This window comes from Sebastes umbrosus, chromosome 18 (assembly GCF_015220745.1).
Source record: "Sebastes umbrosus isolate fSebUmb1 chromosome 18, fSebUmb1.pri, whole genome shotgun sequence".
Classification (NCBI taxonomy): domain Eukaryota; kingdom Metazoa; phylum Chordata; class Actinopteri; order Perciformes; family Sebastidae; genus Sebastes; species Sebastes umbrosus.
The window spans coordinates 29,098,888-29,119,922 of NC_051286.1; the positions used below are offsets into that span (position 1 = coordinate 29,098,888).

At 41.7% G+C, this 21,035-nt stretch overlaps 1 protein-coding gene and 2 long non-coding RNA genes across 5 annotated transcripts in view; all 3 read right to left on the reverse strand.

Moving 5' to 3' along the window:
• Positions 1–3,807: 3,807 nt before the first annotated feature.
• Positions 3,808–21,035, reverse strand: part of LOC119476517 (gamma-aminobutyric acid receptor subunit rho-2-like) — a 30,815-nt gene continuing 13,587 nt past the window's right edge. Inside the window, exons 4-9 of one of the 2 annotated variants that reach the window (XM_037749866.1) lie at positions 17,358–17,581; positions 17,137–17,219; positions 14,532–14,672; positions 6,698–6,850; positions 4,876–5,084; positions 3,810–4,782 (exon numbers count right to left, since the gene is read on the reverse strand). In XM_037749866.1, the coding sequence (XP_037605794.1) occupies positions 4,474–4,782; positions 4,876–5,084; positions 6,698–6,850; positions 14,532–14,672; positions 17,137–17,219; positions 17,358–17,581 (1,119 nt within the window). In that variant the 3' untranslated portion in view covers positions 3,810–4,473. Of the gene's footprint in view, positions 4,783–4,875; positions 5,085–6,697; positions 6,851–14,531; positions 14,673–17,136; positions 17,220–17,357; positions 17,582–21,035 lie in introns of both variants that reach the window. The other variant, XM_037749867.1, reaches the window with a different exon arrangement.
• Positions 7,888–8,912, reverse strand: LOC119476518. The gene is made up of 3 exons (XR_005204025.1): positions 8,770–8,912; positions 8,322–8,654; positions 7,888–7,942 (listed from the first exon to the last, which is right to left on the reverse strand). It is a non-coding gene; the product is annotated as an uncharacterized LOC119476518 (long non-coding RNA).
• Positions 10,147–12,568, reverse strand: LOC119476519. 2 transcript variants are annotated; one of them, XR_005204026.1, is made up of 3 exons: positions 12,488–12,568; positions 12,301–12,372; positions 10,147–10,242 (listed from the first exon to the last, which is right to left on the reverse strand). It is a non-coding gene; the product is annotated as an uncharacterized LOC119476519 (long non-coding RNA). The 2 variants fall into 2 exon arrangements; XR_005204027.1 differs by lacking the exon at positions 10,147–10,242 and adding an exon at positions 11,874–11,921.

Here is a 21,035-nt window from a genome sequence, read left to right on the forward strand (position 1 = left end):
CAGCGTCTGTGGTGGTCTGATGATATGTTGAATCTTCAAAGCTGTAAATCAGTACTCATTTAAATGTGTGAAAGAAAGTCTTTATTTATGAAATGTGCTCTGAAGCATTACATTCTAGACATGTTCTGAAGATGAAGAGAGAGGTGATGATGGTGTGGAAGCTGACGCTGACGCCAGCATGCTTTTCTATCTTCTTTTGTTTTTTTGCACTGAGAAACCATCTGACTTGCTGTTATGGGAGTTTCATTACAAAATGATATGCACCATTAAAATGAATAATTAAATAAATAAATAAAAATCACATCTAGTTTTGGAAAATGATTGTTGCCATGAAGCTAAAGCGCATTATTGGCTACTGAAAAGAATCAGGTGGAGACCTTGACTTTAAAGGGATTGTTTGTAACTTCTTACACGTATAAATCGTTGTGGGTCGGTGTCCCATGCGCGCTTGCATGTGGCTACGCTGTTCAGACTCAGACTCCAACACAAACTACTGTGAAGCACCAAAACCTCTTGGTTGTATCTAGTGAAGCCCGTCTGTTAAACAGTGTTAACTCTTCCTGCTCCAGCCCCCGACCGCGGTCAGAAGACACAGAGGAGACCGTAGCTTTGGTCTCCAGGGCTGGAGTCTCTGCTGTACTCTGCTCCTCTGCCTGCCTTCAGTCCCACACCGTGCTCGTTCTCACTCGCTCTCTCACTCCACCTCTCACGTGCATGCTGCTCACTCCACGCTGCAGAAGAGTTAGTTTAGCTCTGAGAATATCTAGTGAATGTTCAGTGAACATTTGTCCAGAAATAACTGCTGCAGCTCCTCCAGACCAACAGAGGTTTCCTGTGTCTTGTGAAGTGACGGGGCTCCGCAGAGAGAAACATTATCGTCTCCGACCAAAACTCCGGCGTCTCCCGGCCGTGGTCGGGAGGCTGAGGCAGGAAAAGCCAACACTAGGATCAGCATTGATTCATGGAGAGACCTTCGTCTGGTCAGCTAACATTACTGCCAAGCAGCTGAAATATAGAGTGATATTGTGCTTTTAGCTGACGTGTGTCTCCTCACTGTGTTGACCGATGCTCGTTTCATGTCTATGTATAGCGAGCACAAGCGCCAGCAACAGGACACAGACTTTCGTTGACTTAACGGCCACAGGTGTCTCTGTTAACAAGACATTTCTGATTCTTACATAGAGTCCCTTTAAATGAGTAGTTTGACATTTTGTGGAATGTGCCTTTTCACTTTCTTGCCGAGAGTTAGATGAAAAGATCGATACCACTCCACTCTCACAAGGAGCTAGAGCCAGAAGGTGGTTAGTTTAGTTTAGCATAAAGACTAGAAGCAGGGGATTACAGCTAGCCTAGCCTGGTTCCACACCTGTGTGGTCTGGTGTCTGGTGCTCAATGATGGCTGCTTCCCTGCTGGTTCCCTTCTGATTGGTTAGGGTAGAAGTGATTAAAGTCCCCCCCCTCCGAACAGCCAATGTCAAGCTGAATGAAATCAATGAAACAAGATGAACAGGCTACAGTTTGCATGTCTGTTTGAGTAGGCTACTAATTAAACAAACGAGATGCAACATGGTCATTAGTGAGCTTTAGAGGTGCTGTTGGCATATTTTAAAACTTTGGACAGAGCAGCTGTCTCCTCCTGCTTCCAGTCTTTATGCTGAGATAAGCTGATTGCCTCCTTGCTCCAGCTCTGCACTGAACATGCACAGACATGAGACTGATATACATTTCCTCATCTAACTCTAAGCAAGGTGAATAAACTCATTTCCCAAAACTGCTCTTTTAAAAAGTGGATTCTTTTGAAGGTAGAATCTGCTTTGGAAATACTGACTGCTTGTAAATCAGTTTTTATGGAATGAAACTGCAGCTCTTGTGATGACAGAAATCCCACATCACATGCAGCATAGCTGGCCTAGAAATAGCTTCTAGCTTACTATTTACCCACATCATTAAATGTGAATGAATTGGATGGAATTCTGCTTAGAAAACTGGGATATAGCTGTAGTCACTCATACTGTCAAACAAACAAATGAAAAAACAGAAACACTGCCGTTAAACCATGTTGGTGTATCAAAAAAATGTTCACTTAAGGCAGTTGAAGTTGGTTACATCACTGTTACAGCTTCCCATGTTTTAAGTCCTTTCTAAGAAATATACATCTATAAATATACAGTCTACAGCATGCATCAAGCAGTTTCTGTACAAGCCCTGTTTCGTGCATCGTTGCCAATTTAAGGTTTAATGGCACATGGATCTATTGTTGCACTAAAAATTTATAAATAAATAAATATCAAATAAAATGAACAAGCTGTAAATACATAAATAAATAAATACTTTGCTCAGCAACAGTGGTGTGTGGTGCTTTAAAACCCATACAGTAACATCCTAGTTTCAGTCTGGTTAATGCCAACAGTAATCCAGGGCAGCAGCGTTTACTGTCACTTTAATTGAAAGGTTGTCACTGTAGTCGGGGCGCCGTTAAGGGAAGAAAGCCTGGTATTTAGCTCACTTACTGCCTCATTAGCCATCTGCTCTGGACACATTTAGTTTTGTGACTCAGTCAGATCCAAAGGTTACGAGAGGCGATAGCAGCCAAATTAGCTGCTCTTGTTAATTTGACAGTTTGGTCATGAAGATAGAGAGCTCAAGAGAAGAGAGGGAAGTCTGGGCGGGGGCTGGTTGCACAAAGATTTCCCTGTGGCTCAGATCTAACAGGCCAGCTTCACATAGACATATACACCGATCTGCCATAACATTATGACCACCTGCGTAATATTGAGTAGGTCTCCCAAAACAGCCCTAAACCGTGGAGGCATGGCCTCCACTAGACCTCTGAAGGTCTGCTGTGGTATCTGGCACCAAGTTGTCAGTAGCAGATCCTTTAAGTCCTGGAAGTTGCGAGGTGGGGCCCCCGTGGATCGGACTTGTTGGTCCAGCACATCCCACAGATGCTCCATTGGATTGAGATCTGGAGAATTTGGAGGCCGAGTCAACACCTCCAACTCGTTGCCATCCACATGATGTAAAAGAAAATGTGATTCATCAGACCGGACCACCTTCTTCCATTGCTCCGTGGTCCAGTTCTGATGCTCACGTGCCCATTGTACTGGGTTGTTGGGTTGTTGGGTTGATTTACCGAGTTGATAACCACCTTCGTAGGACCGCTTAGTGTGATCTTGTTTGCTAGGGTTAGTGAAGCCAGATAACGAGAAGATACCCTGGGTATGTTGAACTCGCTTGGTAGTACAGACCTCCGGAACCCTTACTTGAGTTCTGTCGGCGGGATTAAGAATGGGGACATTATCTTCCTGCATAGCTAGCTACCTAGATACAATCAGAGATGGACACAGTTGTACTGGATGTTGTGACTCAGTTTACAGACATAACCTTTAAATCAGCATATTTCTTCACATTATGAAAACGTCATTTAACATAATTTATCTAAAAGCTCCCAGATCAGATCAGATCATCTTCAACCTCTTATCCGGGGTCGGGTCGCGGGGGCAAGAGCTCCAGCAGGGGACCCCAAACTTCTGCCTGGAAAGCCTCCCTAGGGAGGCGCCCACACTAGATGCACGAACCACCTCAGCTGGCTCCTTTCAACGCAAAGGAGTAGCGGCTCTACTCCGAGTCCCTCACGGATGACTGAGCTTCTCACACTATCTCTAAGGGAGACGCCAGCCACCCTCCTGAGAAAACCCATTTCGGCCGCTTGTACCCGCGATCTAGTTCTTTGGGTTATGACCCAGCCCTCATGACCATAGGTGAGAGTAGGAACGAAGACTGACCGGTAGGTCTAGTTCTTTGGGTCATGACCCAGCCCTCATGACCATAGGTGAGAGTAGGAATGAAGACTGACCGGTAGATCTAGTTCTTTGGGTCATGACCCAGCCCTCATGACCATAGGTGAGAGTAGAAACAAAGACTGACCAGTAGATCTAGTTCTTTGGGTCATGACAAAGCCCTCATGAACATGAATATGTGAGAGTAGGAATGAAGATTGACCGGTAGATCGAGAGCTTTGCCTTCCGGCTCAGCTCTCTTTTTGTCACAACGGTGCGGTAAAGCGAATGCAATACCGCCCCCCTGCTGCTCCGATTCTCCGGCCAATCTCACGTTCCATTGTCCCCTAACTCGCGAACAAGACCTTAAAATAGTTTTTATTTTTGTTCAACTGGCATTAGACTACTCAAGGAGCACAACGTGCAACCAGCCCCACGAGGTTGTCAGAGTGTGACTGGGGTAAACATGAGCTTGTGATATAATGGTGTAAAGCAGGAGATGGTGTTGGAGTGGTCCAGTCCAGCAGTGACATGTGAGCCAGAGTTGGAGATATTCTGATATTCTTTATCCATCCTGCCAAATTTGTTGCTCTACCTGAACATGCAGAATGGAAACAACTGTACAGTATCTCTCTTCTAAAGTCAACAACAAGATTTCCTCTCACTGCTACTGTTTAGGCTAAAATGCACACACTCAGCAGTACACACACCAGTAGATCAGGTTAAACAGGATGTAGGAGCCAGGGAAGATCATGCGAGAGTAGGTGTCGATGGCGTGGGTGTTCTGGATGATTCGGAAGCCGCGCTTCTTCTTGGTCCCCGTGGGCTCGTTGTCCAGGGAGAGATGCACCACCATTCGCTCCTGTTTTTCTGACGCATCCTCAGCCGCCATGGAGGCCCTCGTGTAACCCGCCAGACTGTTGGCGTCCGCCTCGCTGTACGTTCCGTCCAGCATCATGGTCCTGGTGTGGGACATGCCACAGGTGCAGGGGAGTGTCTGGGACTGGGGCAAAAGAGAGGAGAGGAATCAAGAGTGAATAAGAAGTTAAAAGCACCATTTGGGGACGCATGCCATATTCTGAAAAGGTCTCTGTACCTGTTGCCTGGCTTTTTCTCTGAGCTTGCGGTCTTTACCGTCCCTCAGCGTTGTCAGGTAGTTGACTGCAGCGTATTCAAGCACAGATAGAAAGACAAAGACGAAACTGACCCACAGGTAAATGTCCACAGCTTTGATGTAGGAGACCCTGGGCATGGAGGCGTTGACTCCAGTGATGATGGTGGACATGGTGAGCACCGTGGTTATACCTGAAGCACAGAGAACATACAACCTTGTGTGAAATATAAAGAAAATTCATATCCATGTTATCGCTCTCTGTCCAGTACAGAGATAGCTCCCGAGCTTGTAGGGCAACGACAAGAAACTGGGGAAACAAAAAGAAAATAGGAGGAGGAGGTCCCCAGACAAACAAAGGGGATGAGTGATTGGCTGCTGCCCTCCTCCAATCACTGACCCCAGTCAGTCCAGAGAGCCAGACACATGACAGCACATTCACTGAGAATTATTGAGTTAAGGTCTGCCCAAAAAGTTACTAGATTTGTTGCTAGGTGCTTAAAAATGTACCAAGCCAAGCCAGAAAGTCATTAAGTTGGCAATATTGAGGCTGTAAGCCCTTAATACCACAAACGGTTGTATTACACTTCTATTTTTGTATGCCTCGGACCCGGCCCCGGGATAGACCCAGAATACACTGGAGAGATTATATATCTGGTCTGGCCTGGGAACGCCTCGGACCCGGCCCCGGGGTAGACCCAGAACACACTGGAGAGATTAGATATCTGGTCTGGCCTGGGAACGCCTCGGACCCGGCCCCGGGGTAAACCCAGAACACAGTGGAGAGATTAGATATCTGGTCTGGCCTGGGAATGCCTCGGACCCGGCCCCGGGGTAGATCCAGAACACACTGGAGAGATTATATATCTGGTCTGGCCTGGGAACGCCTCGGACCCGGCCCCGGGGTAGACCCAGAACACACTGGAGAGATTATATATCTGGTCTTGCCTGGGAACGCCTCGGACCCGGCCCTGGGGTAGACCCAGAACACACTGGAGAGATTATATATCTGGTCTGGCCTGGGAACGCCTTGGACCCGGCCCCGGGGTAGACCCAGAACACACTGGAGAGATTTTATATCTGGTCTGGCCTGGGAACGCCTCCGACCCGGCCCCGGGGTAGACCCAGAACAAACTGGAGAGATTATATATCTGGTCTGGCCTGGGAACGTCTGGGTTTGTATAAGCCTGTGGCTTCTTGACCTCTCCTGACACAATTTTTGGGGGGTTTTATGGGGCTTTATGTGTGCAAATAAATTCAATTTAAACTTAAAGACGTGGACAGCAGAAACAGCTGATCAGCCATCTGAGTTAAATGTTCGCTACGTCAGAATTGATTCTGTAAAGGCGTTTACGTATAACATTAAATGCATCAACTCTTTTTCGACAGAAGCACAAACCATCTCAAGCGAGAGTAAAAACGTTTTTGCATAATTGAGGAAGTTCTATCAAATTGTGCCGTTTCCATACAGCTTTTCTGATGTGATCCTTCAAAACGTGCATAAAAATATGGCTAGTGTGTCAGTTAGCTTTAGTGTTTCATTTTCTTACAGGCAGAGTCAGGCTAGCTGTTTACCCCTGCTTCCTGTCTTTATGCTAAGCTAGGCTAACCTAGCTCCAGCTCCATACTTAATGTGGACATTGATATTGATCTTCTCATCTCAGAAAGAAAGCAAAAAAGTTTTCTTTTACCAGTCTGATTTGCTTTCTGGCTTCTGCTGTGCTATAATGGGGTCATGCTCTCAGGTCACTGGGGTGTGCTTTTGACACACATTAAATGGGAACAGGCAGGGTGGTCATTGTGTTACCTAATGAGACTCTGGCAGGAACGGCCCTGCGGTCGATCCAGAAGGACACCCAGGACAGCATGACCATCAGAGTGGCGGGGAAGTAGGTCTGCAGCAGGAAGAAGAAGATGTGACGCCGCAGAGTGAAGTTGATGTACAGACGGTTGTACCAGCCTGGAGACGGACGGCGGGAGACGGGGAGGAAGGAAAGCACCGTGAATGTTTGTTTTATGTGTCAGAGGTAAAACAAAAATGATAAACATAGATCCAGTGAAATGAACTAATCTGTAACAGGGATGACAGAAATCTGGATGGGCCTATAAAACCACATAACATCTGAATAGAAAAGAGATCATTGGAACAACATTTATGACAGCAGAGCACAGCAAGTTAGCAAATGGCAGAATAACAATGTGGGGGAAGTATAAGAAATGTACTGTACTAAAATAGATGTGTTTTTCCACATCAGTGCTCCAGTTCCTGAGTTCTCAGAGGAACAGCTTTCCTCTGGACTCAGTGCTAATCTCACTGGTTGAGTAAAACCTCGTTGGGCAAAGCCAAACAATTAATTCAGAGCTTTTACTGAAAGCTCCACTCAGTAACAGCTTTCAGCTTTTTATATTTACTAATATAATTAATATGGGTTACCTAAAGTAGCACTATTTTCTACCTTGATGACTGGTGTCTTTAGAGAAGGTTAAAAAGACATTTAACTCCATTATATTGGGATGGGCGCTAGGATTGTCACTTCTTATTTGAAATTTGAACTATCATTAGAACATGGACAAAAACAGGTATTCAACCTGTAATTCTCTGTTCCAACATACTGTAACTACTTTATTACTACTACTACTACTACTACTGTACCGTAACATTTTGAATGCAACAATTGTCTTGTAGTACAACCTCATATTATACTAGTAACACAACCTCATACTATACTAGTAGTACAACCTCATACTATACTAGTAGTACAACCTCATACTATACTAGTAGTACAACCTCATACAATACTAGTAGTACAACCTCATACTACACTAGTAGTACAACCTCATACAATACTAGTAGTTCAACCTCATACTATACTAGTGGTTCAACCTCATACTATACTATTAATACAACCTCATACTATACTAGTAGTACAACCTCATACTATACTAGTAGTACAACCTCATATTATACTAGTAATACAACCTCATACTATCCTATTAGTACAACCTCATACTATACTAGTAGTACAACCTCATACTATACTAGTAGTACAACCTCATACTAATAGTACAAGCTCATACTACACTAGTAATACAGCCTCATACTATACTGGAACTATAACCTCATACTATGCTAGTAGTATAACCTCATACTATACTAATAATACAACCTCATACTATACTAGTAGTACAACCTCATACTATACTAGTAATATAACCTCATACTATACTACTAATACAACCTCATAATATACTAGTAATACAACCTCATACTATATTATTAGTACAACCTCATACTATACTATTAGTACAACCTCATACTATACTAGTAGTACAACCTCATACTATACTAGGAGTACAACCTCATACTATACTAGTAGTACAACCTCATACTATATTAGTAGTACAACCTCATACTACACTAGCAGTACAACCTCATACTATACTAGTAATATAACCTCATACTATACTAGTAGTACAACCTCATACTATACTAGTAGTACAACCTCATACTACACTAGCAGTACAACCTCATACTATACTAGTAATATAACCTCATACTATACTAGTAGTACAACCTCATACTATACTAGTAGTACAACCTCATACTATACTAGTACAACCTCCTACTATAGTAGTAGTACCAGCTCATACTATACTAGTAGTACAACCTCATACTATACTAGTAGTACAACCTCATACTATACTAGTAGTTCAACCTCATACTATACTAGTAGTACAACCTCATACTATACTAGTAGTACAACCTCATACTAATAGTACAACCTCATACTATACTAGTAATACAACCTCATACTATACTAGTAGTAAAACCACATACTATACTAGTAATACAGCCTCATACTATACTAGTAATATAACCTCATACTATATTAGTAGCACAACCTCATACTATACTAGTAGTACACACTCATACTATACTAGTTGTACAACCTCATACTATATTAATAATACAACCTCATACTATACTAGTAGTACAACCTCCTACTATACTAGCAGTACAACCTCATACTATACTAGTAGTACAACCTCATACTATACTAGTAGTACAACCTCATACTATACTAGTAGTACAACTTCATACTATACTAGGAGTACAACCTCATACTATACTAGTAGTACAACCTCATACTACACTAGCAGTACAACCTCATACTATACTAGTAATATAACCTCATACTATACTAGTAGTACAACCTCATACTATACTAATAGTACCAGCTCATACTATACTAGTAGTACAACCTCCTACTATACTAGTAGTACAACCTCATACTATACTAGTAGTTCAACCTCATACTATACTAGTAGTACAACCTCATACTATACTAGTAGTACAATCTCATACAAATAGTACAACCTCATACTATACTAGTAGTACAACCTCATACAATACTAGTAGTTCAACCTCATACTATACTAGTAGTACAACCTCATACTATACTAGTAGTACAACCTCATACTATACTAGTAGTACAACCTCATACTATACTAGTAATACAACCTCATACTATACTAATAATACAACCTCATACTATACTAGTAGTACAACCTCATACTATACTAGTAGTACAACCTCATACTAATAGTACAACCTCATACTATACTAGTAATACAACCTCATACTATACTAGTAGTAAAACCACATACTATACTAGTAATACAGCCTCATACTATACTAGTAATATAACCTCATACTATACTAGTAGTATAACCTCATACTATACTAGTAGTACACACTCATACTATACTAGTAGTACAACCTCATACTATACTAATAATACAACCTCATACTATACTAGTAGTACAACCTCATACTATACTAGTAGTACAACCTCATACTATACTAGTAGTACAACCTCCTACTATACTAGCAGTACAACCTCATACTAATAGTACAAGCTCATACTACACTAGTAATACAGTCTCATACTATACTAGAAATATAACCTCATACTATACTAGTAGTATAACCTCATACTATACTAGTAGTACACACTCATACTATACTAGTAGTACAACCTCATACTATACTAGTAGTACAACCTCATACTATACTAGTAGTAAAACCACATACTATACTAGTAATACAGCCTCATACTATACTAGTAATATAACCTCATACTATACTAGTAGTATAACCTCATACTATACTAGTAGTACACACTCATACTATACTAGTAGTACAACCTCATACTATACTAATAATACAACCTCATACTATACTAGTAGTACAACCTCATACTATACTAGTAGTACAACCTCATACTATACTAGTAGTACAACCTCCTACTATACTAGCAGTACAACCTCATACTATACTAGTAGTACAACCTCATACTAATAGTACAAGCTCATACTACACTAGTAATACAGTCTTATACTATACTAGTAGTACACACTCATACTATACTAGTTGTACAACCTCATACTATATTAATAATACAACCTCATACTATACTAGTAGTACAACCTCATACTATACTAGTAGTACAACCTCCTACTATACTAGCAGTACAACCTCATACTATACTAGTAGTACAACCTCATACTATACTAGTAGTACAACCTCATACTATAGTAGTAGTACAACCTCATACTATACTAGTAGTACAACCTCATACTATACTAGTAGTACAACCTCATACTACACTAGCAGTACAACCTCATACTATACTAGTAATATAACCTCATACTATACTAGTAGTACAACCTCATACTATACTAATAGTACCAGCTCATACTATACTAGTAGTACAACCTCCTACTATACTAGTAGTACAACCTCATACTATACTAGTAATTCAACCTCATACTATACTAGTAGTACAACCTCATACTATACTAGTAGTACAACCTCATACTATACTAGTAGTTCAACCTCATACTATACTAGTAGTACAACCTCATACTATACTAGTAGTACAACCTCATACTAATAGTACAACCTCATACTATACTAGTAATACAACCTCATACTATACTAATAATACAACCTCATACTATACTAGTAGTACAACCTCATACTATACTAGTAGTACAACCTCATACTAATAGTACAACTTCATACTATACTAGTAATACAACCTCATACTATACTAGTAGTAAAACCACATACTATACTAGTAATATAGCCTCATACTATACTAGTAATATAACCTCATACTATACTAGTAGTATAACCTCATACTATACTAGTAGTACACACTCATACTATACTAGTAGTACAACCTCATACTATACTAATAATACAACCTCATACTATACTAGTAGTACAACCTCATACTATACTAGTAGTACAACCTCCTACTATACTAGCAGTACAACCTCATACTACACTAGCAGTACAACCTCATACTATACTAGTAATATAACCTCATACTATACTAGTAGTACAACCTCATACTATACTAATAGTACCAGCTCATACTATACTAGTAGTACAACCTCCTACTATACTAGTAGTACAACCTCATACTATACTAGTAATTCAACCTCATACTATACTAGTAGTACAACCTCATACTATACTAGTAGTACAACCTCATACTATACTAGTAGTTCAACCTCATACTATACTAGTAGTACAACCTCATACTAATAGTACAACCTCATACTATACTAGTAATACAACCTCATACTATACTAATAATACAACCTCATACTATACTAGTAGTACAACCTCATACTATACTAGTAGTACAACCTCATACTAATAGTACAACTTCATACTATACTAGTAATACAACCTCATACTATACTAGTAGTAAAACCACATACTATACTAGTAATATAGCCTCATACTATACTAGTAATATAACCTCATACTATACTAGTAGTATAACCTCATACTATACTAGTAGTACACACTCATACTATACTAGTAGTACAACCTCATACTATACTAATAATACAACCTCATACTATACTAGTAGTACAACCTCATACTATACTAGTAGTACAACCTCCTACTATACTAGCAGTACAACCTCATACTATACTAGTAGTACAACCTCATACTAATAGTACAAGCTCATACTACACTAGTAATACAGTCTCATACTATACTAGAAATATAACCTCATACTATACTAGTAGTATAACCTCATACTATACTAGTAGTACACACTCATACTATACTAGTAGTACAACCTCATACTATACTAATAATACAACCTCATACTATACTAGTAGTACAACCTCATACTATACTAGTAGTACAACCTCATACTATACTAGTAGTAAAACCACATACTATACTAGTAATACAGCCTCATACTATACTAGTAATATAACCTCATACTATACTAGTAGTATAACCTCATACTATACTAGTAGTACACACTCATACTATACTAGTAGTACAACCTCATACTATACTAATAATACAACCTCATACTATACTAGTAGTACAACCTCATACTATACTAGTAGTACAACCTCATACTATACTAGTAGTACAACCTCCTACTATACTAGCAGTACAACCTCATACTATACTAGTAGTACAACCTCATACTAATAGTACAAGCTCATACTACACTAGTAATACAGTCTCATACTATACTAGAAATATAACCTCATACTATACTAGTAGTATAACCTCATACTATACTAGTAGTACACACTCATACTATACTAGTAGTACAACCTCATACTATACTAATAATACAACCTCATACTATACTAGTAGTACAACCTCATACTATACTAGTAGTACAGCCTCATACTATCTTGTAGTACAACCTCCTACTATACTAGCAGTACAACCTCATACTATACTAGTAGTACAACCTCATACTATAGTAGTAGTACAACCTCATACTATACTATTAGTACAACCTCATACTATACTAGTAATACAACCTCATACTATACTAGTAATACAACCTCATACTATACTAGTAATAAAACCTCATACTATTCTAGCAATACAACCTCATACTATACTAGTAGTACAACTTCATACAATACTAGGACAACCTCATGTAGTATGTAGTATGTAGTATGCGAACAAAAGCTAAATCTACAGTATGCCAAAAGTACCTGGATGTCGTACTGATTTGGAAAAAATCTCCAGTCCCCATCGGACCAGTCTACCTACAGTATCCCACAATGCAAAGCGCTGGACCGCTACAGGCTACGGTTACAACAACAACAGTAGCCAGAAACTTCTCGTTTTTTACAATTTTCATAGCTATTTCATCAATAAATTCACTTCTGAAAGTTTTTGAGGAGAGAAATCAACTGCGTAGATGTAGAACATTGACAGTTTTCGAATATTAGACGGTGAATCGAAAAAAAAAATGTCAGAAGTTTTCAGAATTTAGAAGCTCCACAAACTGCCATGACAGCTAGCTAGCGCCTGCCGGGGTCGCTGTCGGGGTCGGGTACCTCTCTCTCGGGCGGTCACGCTCACAGATCGCTACGAGCTGGCTGGAGCTCTCTAGAGACCGGTCTGTAGACGAGAGGCTTTGATTTCAGATAGTTTGTTTAAATATCACAACACACATGTCCATTATAAATGAACAGGAACCTGTGGTTATCTGTCTTTTTGGAGTTGAAAGCTCCAGGCCCTTCACACTGTCTACAGTTTACTGTTGGTGTCACCGTCAACAGTATAACTGGACAAAATGTGGACGAAGTGTGTTTGCTGATTTTTAATTTAACGGTAATGTTACCTCGTCACTCAGGCAGAGGAGGGGCCACGAACATCAGTAAATGGAAAAACATTCATTCTACAATGTAGTTTAGGATTAAGGCTGCATGGGTTGCCTTTGTTATTTCTCATCTCATCTTCAACCTCTTATCTGGGGTCGGGTAACGGGGGCAACAGCTCCAGCAGAGGACCCCAAACTTTCCTTTCCCGGGCCACATTAACCAGCTCTGACTGGGGGATCCCGAGGCGTTCCCAGGCCAGTGTGGAGATATAATCTCTCCACCTAGTCCTGGGTCTTCCCCGTGGCCTCCTCCCAGCTGGTCGTGCCTTGAACACCTCCCTAGAGAGACGCCCAGGGGGCATCCTTACCACCTCAGCTGGCTCCTTTCAACGCAAAGGAGCAGCGGCTCTACTCCGAGTCCCTCACGGATGACTGAGTTTGAAATTATACAGGAACAGGAAATATTGCATTATTTGCATTGTGAGAAAATCATTATATTACTATACAGTATATAATTATATAGAAATGGTTCTCAGCAGGAAACCGATGGATTGCCTACTCCGGGTAAGGAATGAGTCCTTACCCCACGTGAAGGAGTTCAAGTACTTCGGGGGTTTTGTTCGCGAGTGAGGGGACTATGGAACGTGATTGGTATTGCATTCGCTTTACCGCACCGTTGTGACGAAAAGAGAGCTGAGCCGGAAGGCAAAGCTCTCGATCTACCGGTCAATCTTCGTTCCTACTCTCACCTGTGGTCATGAGGGCTGGGTCAGGACCCAAAGAACTAGATCGCAGGTACAAGCGGCTGAAATGGGTTTTCTCAGGATGGTGGCTGGTGTCTCCCTTAGAGATCGGGTGAAAAGCTCAGTCATCCGTGAGGGACTCAGGGTCCCTACAGGAGCAGTCACCAGTGGATAAATGGGCCGTAAAGAAAAGATCTGTGTAAAAGTCCACTCAGTCTACCTGTGCTGCTGTAGAAAGCCAGTCTGGAGGTCGTGTGGAACTTCTGGATGAGGAACTGAGACAGAGAAATCCTGTCGTCAGTGCTCAGAGACTCGTCGCCGCTTTTCCAATACAGCATCAGGTCTTCGTCTGTGTATGCGTCTGAAGGACAGAGAGCATGGATGTCAGTATAGAATTGTTAGACAAATGTATCCCATGCATTTACACAACTTTTTTTGATGTCTACATTAGAATTTTACAACTAAAACTAATCTAAAAATACTCGCCTACTAAGAAAATGATAAAAAAATGGCGCATCCAACAATGTGACTCATGTAGATTGTGGGAGGAGGAAGAGGAGTCAGACATTCATTATTTTGGATTAAAGTTGAAAAGTGGATCTCAGTTTACAAATCAAATTTCTATAGTTGTCCTTAATTCATAATGTTTGGTGATTTAAGGGATGATGAAGAAGGAAAAGACCTGAACAACATCATCATTATGATGATGGGGAAAGCATTTATATTTAAAGCTACAAAAAGATTAAACACTGAACGTTTCAAAATGATTTTGAAGAATCAGTGGGTTCTTGTGAAAGATGTTAACAGGAATAAAGAACAGAATATCATTTTTGAACATGGGTGGGATACTTTGAGTCAGGGTGAAAATTGGAGTTAAACAAAAATTAATTAATAAATAATGTTGATAAAGGTCAACTAAAGGGATGTAAATATGTCCCTTTTTTGTCTGTATAATAGAATAGATAATTGTGTAAGCGAATGTGCCTAAGTGGATATGAACACTGGGAAAAAAAAGTTCGGAAATTGTGTTTGATGGATTATTTCTTTGTTGTTCCAATGCTAATTGGCATTGTCTTTTACATCGTTGGAAAGCCTGTTTATTTACCTTCACAATGATGTCCAACTTGTAAGGATCATGCATTTGTGGGATAAGCAGCACAGCTGATTATGTTGGTAGCGCCCAAGAAAAAATTGCCAAAATGCTCTGCCAGTGCTAAACAGTTTATTCTCCTGTTGGTGTTGACTCTTGTTTTGAGTTGTTTGGTGGATTGGATGATTGAACTCTCTATCAGTAACAAGGAACAAACAAGACATATTGGCTATTTTACACTTTATTCATTTAATACACCGTCAGGAGCCTCAATAGCGGTGGAAGATCCATACGCAGCCACAACAGCCTGGCACCTCCTCCTCATGCTGGTCACCAACCTGGTCACACGTTGCTGTGGGATGGCGTTCCATTCCTCAACCAGGATTCGTTGCAGGTCAGCCAGCGTGGTTGTGTTGGTCACTCTAACACGTACAGCACACCCAAGCTGATCCCACAAGTGTTGAATTGGGTTGAGGTCTGGACTCTTGGCAGGCCGTTCCATTCTCTCTACTCCCACATTGTGGAGGTAGTCTGTGATAACCCTGGCTCTGTGGGGGCGAGCGTTGTCATCTTGGAGGATGAAGTTAGGTCCCAGATTGTGGAGATATGGGATCGCCACTGGCTGCAGAATCTCATCCCGATATCTCACTGCATTGAGATGGCCTTCAATGATGACAAGCCTTGTTTTGCCAGTGAGGGAGATGCCCGCCCCTGCCCCCCCACACCATGACACCGCCCCCACCAAAAGCTCTTACTCCATCGGTGCAACAATCAGCATAGCGTTCTCCGCGTCGTCTCCATACTTTGACCCTGCCATCCAACTTTCGCAGACAGAGCCTGGACTCATCACTGAACATGATATTCCCCCACATGTTCAGGTTCCATTGTCTGTGTTGTCGACACCAGCGCAAATGGGCCTGATGGTGAAGGGCAGTCATTGCAGGCTTCCTGGTAGCCTTATGAGAATACACTGTTTACAGAGCATTTTGGAACATTTTTCTTGGGCGCTACCCACATAATCAGCTGTGCTGCTCATCCCACAAATGCATGATCCATACAAGTTGGACATCATTGTGAAGGTAAATAAACAGGCTTTCCAACGATGTAGAATACAATGACCATTAGCATTGTAACAACAGAGAAATAATCCACCAAACACAAGTTTCTGAACTTTTTTTTCCCAGTTTATATGAATGCGTGTGTAGATATAGATATATGTATATATGTATATGTATCTATATATGAGGTTGATTGTATGTATACATGAATATGAACTTACCTCTTGACAGTGCACTACTTACAACGGGTAGCACCTCTTTTTATGATTTTTATGTTGTTGTTTTTATATATGTTGTTGCTGCTGTCTTTATGTCTTAAGTATGTGTATGTATTCCTTTAACTTTAAATAAAATAAAATAGAAATAAAATAATAAATAAAGAGTATAGAATTGTACTAGTTTCAGTATCAGTAGCAGTATTTGGATGGATAAAGACCAGTATGTGAGCATTTCCTGTAACCAGTGGCATCAATGTATTAACATATACCCACATGATTACATGATGCAATTAACTTCAACTGTTGTTCTGCACCAACCTCTTACTGATTAATAAGAGTATATAGTCATAAAACAGTCATGAATGACCACACAAACATGCTGCCAAAATGCGTTGGGCCTTTAAGAATTGGTAGCACTTGATTTCCACTGTCTTCTTAGCTATAGAGAGGAGTACTTACAGCTCTCCAGCTCTAGCGTGCACGTCTGTGAGTCCAAAGGGAAACGACTGAAATCCATGTTGCAGGCAGCAGTGACCGTAACCCTGAGGAAAAGAGCAGAGTGTGAACGTCACCAGCTCTGTGCATGCTGTAACAAGGCCTGCCAAGTCTCATCTGGTTGGAATGAAAACTCCCTGTGAAAGCAGATGTTTGTGTGCGGGGGGGACGCTTCCTGTTCTCACCTCAGGCTGTACAGGACGTGACCGTCGGGGAAGACCCGCAGCATGATGTTGTCAGTGGTGGTGTCGTGGATGAAAGACCTCTTGGAGTGGACGAAGAACACGTCAGGCACCCAGATCTTCTTCACCAGGCGCCCGTCAAAGGTCATGCTCTTGTTGGTGGAGCTCGGAAAGGCCAGCCTCTCGTCCTTCCAGTAGTGCCTCAGATACAGGGTCATGGTGAAGTCCTGAGGGAGCGGGGGGAGGGGTGACACAAACAGAAACAGCTTCTGGATTAAGTGTCACTACAACGACTCTGTATGCCTGCAGCCTGCGGTTTATTGAATTCCTCTGGGATTACAGTGCTGGATTATATGGATTGCTTATGACTGAACACACACGGTCAAGAGAAGTGCTGAACATATGTTAACTACGGACAGTCCACAGCTTCCACTGGTCCTAGATCACCCTTGACCTCTCGCCTCCTTCCCCCTGTTGCTATGCAGGCAGGAGTGGTCTTGTGTCTACATGGCATTACATAAGAGCACATCAGTTTGGAATAATGGCTGCAGCAACACATTGTACTCTTGGCACCCACCATAATAGTACCTCTGATGTTGCATGTGATGAATTCAGGGGCATGTCTACATCTCTCCAAAGGGTAATAATAACTGTAATGTGTTGGAAGTTTACTAATGATGTTTTCAATGGAAGCATCCTTGAATGCATAGAACTGCTGTTAAACTGTGACTAATTGATTTTGATGGTCTTGAAAGCTGAATCCCTTAAAGTGAGACTATGTAGTGTATTTTTATTGGGTTATCAATACACAACATCCACCCATCAGAAAGTACGACGTGTCACTCAGTCTTACATCATTATAAAAACACCAGAACACAGTATAGAAGGCGACCCCCCATCACATAAATGACTCACTACATAAATCATGCTAATCTTCAAAAGAAGGAACAGAATTAACGAAGGAGAAAAAAGGATCCCAAGTTTTGCGCAGCGTAATTGTCATTGTCATTGCCCAGCGCCCACGTTATTTAAGTAGCAAATGGACTTGCGCCCATCTGTGCATCCATGGGTGTGGAGGTGTGGCTAGGCGCTGGTTGGTTGGTGCATCGCTATCTTGAGGCAGCAGAAAGGGATTGCACCATTGACCAACAGAAACCTGGTCTACAGTCTGGTGCAGTATTTTCCTATTTAAAGGGTTCATTATTCAGAGAGTAAGATGAGTCTACACGCAGGTTCACAACACGCTTATTTATGTAAAGTAAAACACAAAATTCAACCTAGAATTAGGAGATGTAGACTTTTAATCCTTCCAATGAAGTAAAAAACATCTGCGGGCTACAAGAGAGGCAAAAGCATGAGTATTGCTCTCCTTGACTATGTCACTTTTGAAATAAGGAATAACATATTCTGTGTCCAACAAATGAAAATTTGAATTTATTAGCAACAAAACACAACCTTGCATAATTTAAGTCCCTGTGCACTACACTGAAGGGTTCTGCTGCCACAGTCTTCCTTGGTCTGGTAGAACCAGCAGGTTATGATGGCTAATGATGGCTAATCTTTACACATTTAGATAGAAATTGTTGTGTAGCTGTCTTTTATTGTGCTACTGTTACACTACCATATAGCATTTACAATTATTTAATAATTGCCACAAAATATTAAGTTGAATTCATAAGCAATAAAACACACTTGTGTCTAATCTAACTATAAAGCATGAATCTCTGTTTGTCCCTCTGTGTGTTATTCACATATCTCCAGAACCATTCATCTGTTCCACTTCACACTTGTGTGTTGCTGGGGACCCAAGGACGTGGGCCGTGGACAAAGTGCTTGCTTTTATGGTCCTGGTAGTATCAAAGATATTGGTGGCCCTGGTACTCCATACTCTGACACTTTGTCATGTTCCTGGGCTTCTCTTTTGCCTTTCAAAAACCAGGTTTCTGTAGATGGGTGGGGACATGCTAAGGATGGCTCCACAGCGTCATCGAGCCATGGTTTCAGCCCCGCCCAAAAAATCCTAAACACAAAACTGTAGAAAAACAGTTTAACGGTCTAACTCCACAATCCAGTACTACAATGTTCACTGTCTTTTCATGTTTTCAGTCGTTATTTTCCAACATTTATAATGTGTTTAGAAACAAATCTCTGAATTTTTTTTAAACGGCCTTTAAGGAAATAACTGAACCTTGAAATTTGTGTGGTGATTTTATGATTTTAAATATTTTAAATATGAGCCACATACAGGGAGTCAGATAATGTTGAGAGACAGACTAACACATTGTTGTTTTGGGTATTTTCATGAGATATGTCGAGAATGACAAAAATATAGAATAATACCATCCATATCCTTTAAAGTCTTGTCTTTGCTAAACCTGTTTACCTGTAAATGAACAGCAGAAGACTGTTTGCTCTGTAACTGCATCCTGCAGCTTTGTGATGTGACATAATGTCATTAAGAGCAGCCGTCGTCTGGAATCATTCATTTTTCCCCCTCCGTTCCAAAACAGTTATATACACACTGGGATCCAAATGAAATGTAATCCCTGGTCGTCCTTGCAAACGGGAGCTTACATCAGCAACATCAGGACGACAGTTTTGGATCCAATTTATGGTTCCAGAACAGAAGGTTGATTTAATTACATTACTCAGCAAAAAAAACAATTCCTACCATCAAGCTTTCATAATCTCATTCTGATTATCCAACTAAAAACAACAGCTAAGTGACGATAACTAAAAGGTCAGTGGCAGAACACGGATATCTGATAAAGGACCATTGATTCATTTACAGTTACTACAAGGAACTTTCACTTTCTGTTTATTTTTCATGGACAAAAGCGCTCGTGTTTCCATGAGCACCCCCGTTTAAGATCTGCAGCTGCCAGACTCCCTTTACTGCTGCAGGGCCTGACAGTCTGCCCCGCTCAGTCCTGGTTCTGGTTCTCCTGTGTCTCCCTTCCCTCCGGCAGGCCCAGCAATACAGCCAAGACCTCCAGCAGTGTGGTGTCAGCTCCCAGGATACAGGCGGTGATCGCCAAGTCCCACAGCTGCAGACGAGCTGCTGCGATGTTGCTGGCAATGCTGCTGGGCGATGCTGCTGACTATGCTGCTGGGCGATGCTGCTGGGCGATGCTGCTGGCAATGCTGCTGGCTATGCTGCTGGCAATGCTGCTGACTATGCTGCTGGGCGATGCTGCTGGGCGATGCTGCTGGCAATGCTGCTGGCGATGCTGCTGGGCAAAGCTCCTGGCGATGCTGCTGGCAATGTTGCTGGGCAATGCTGCTGGCGATGCTGCTAGCAATGTTGCTGGGCAATGCTACTGGCGATGCTGCTGGCAATGTTGCTGGGCAATGCTGCTGGCGATGCTGCTGGCAATGTTGCTGGGCAATGCTACTGGCGATGCTGCTGGCAATGTTGCTGGGCAATGCTGCTGGCAATGCTACTGGCAATGTTGCTGGGCAATGCTGCTGGGCAATGCTGCTGGCGATGCTGCTGGCGATGCTGCTGGCGATGCTGCTGGCAATGCTGCTGGCGATGCTGCTGGCAATGCTGCTGGCGATGCTGTTGGCGATGCTGCTGGCGATGCTGCTGGGCAACGCTGTTGGCAATGCTGCTGGCAATGCTGCTGGGCGATGCTGCTGGCAATGCTGCTGGGTGGGAGCTCCGACTGCAGGTCTAGG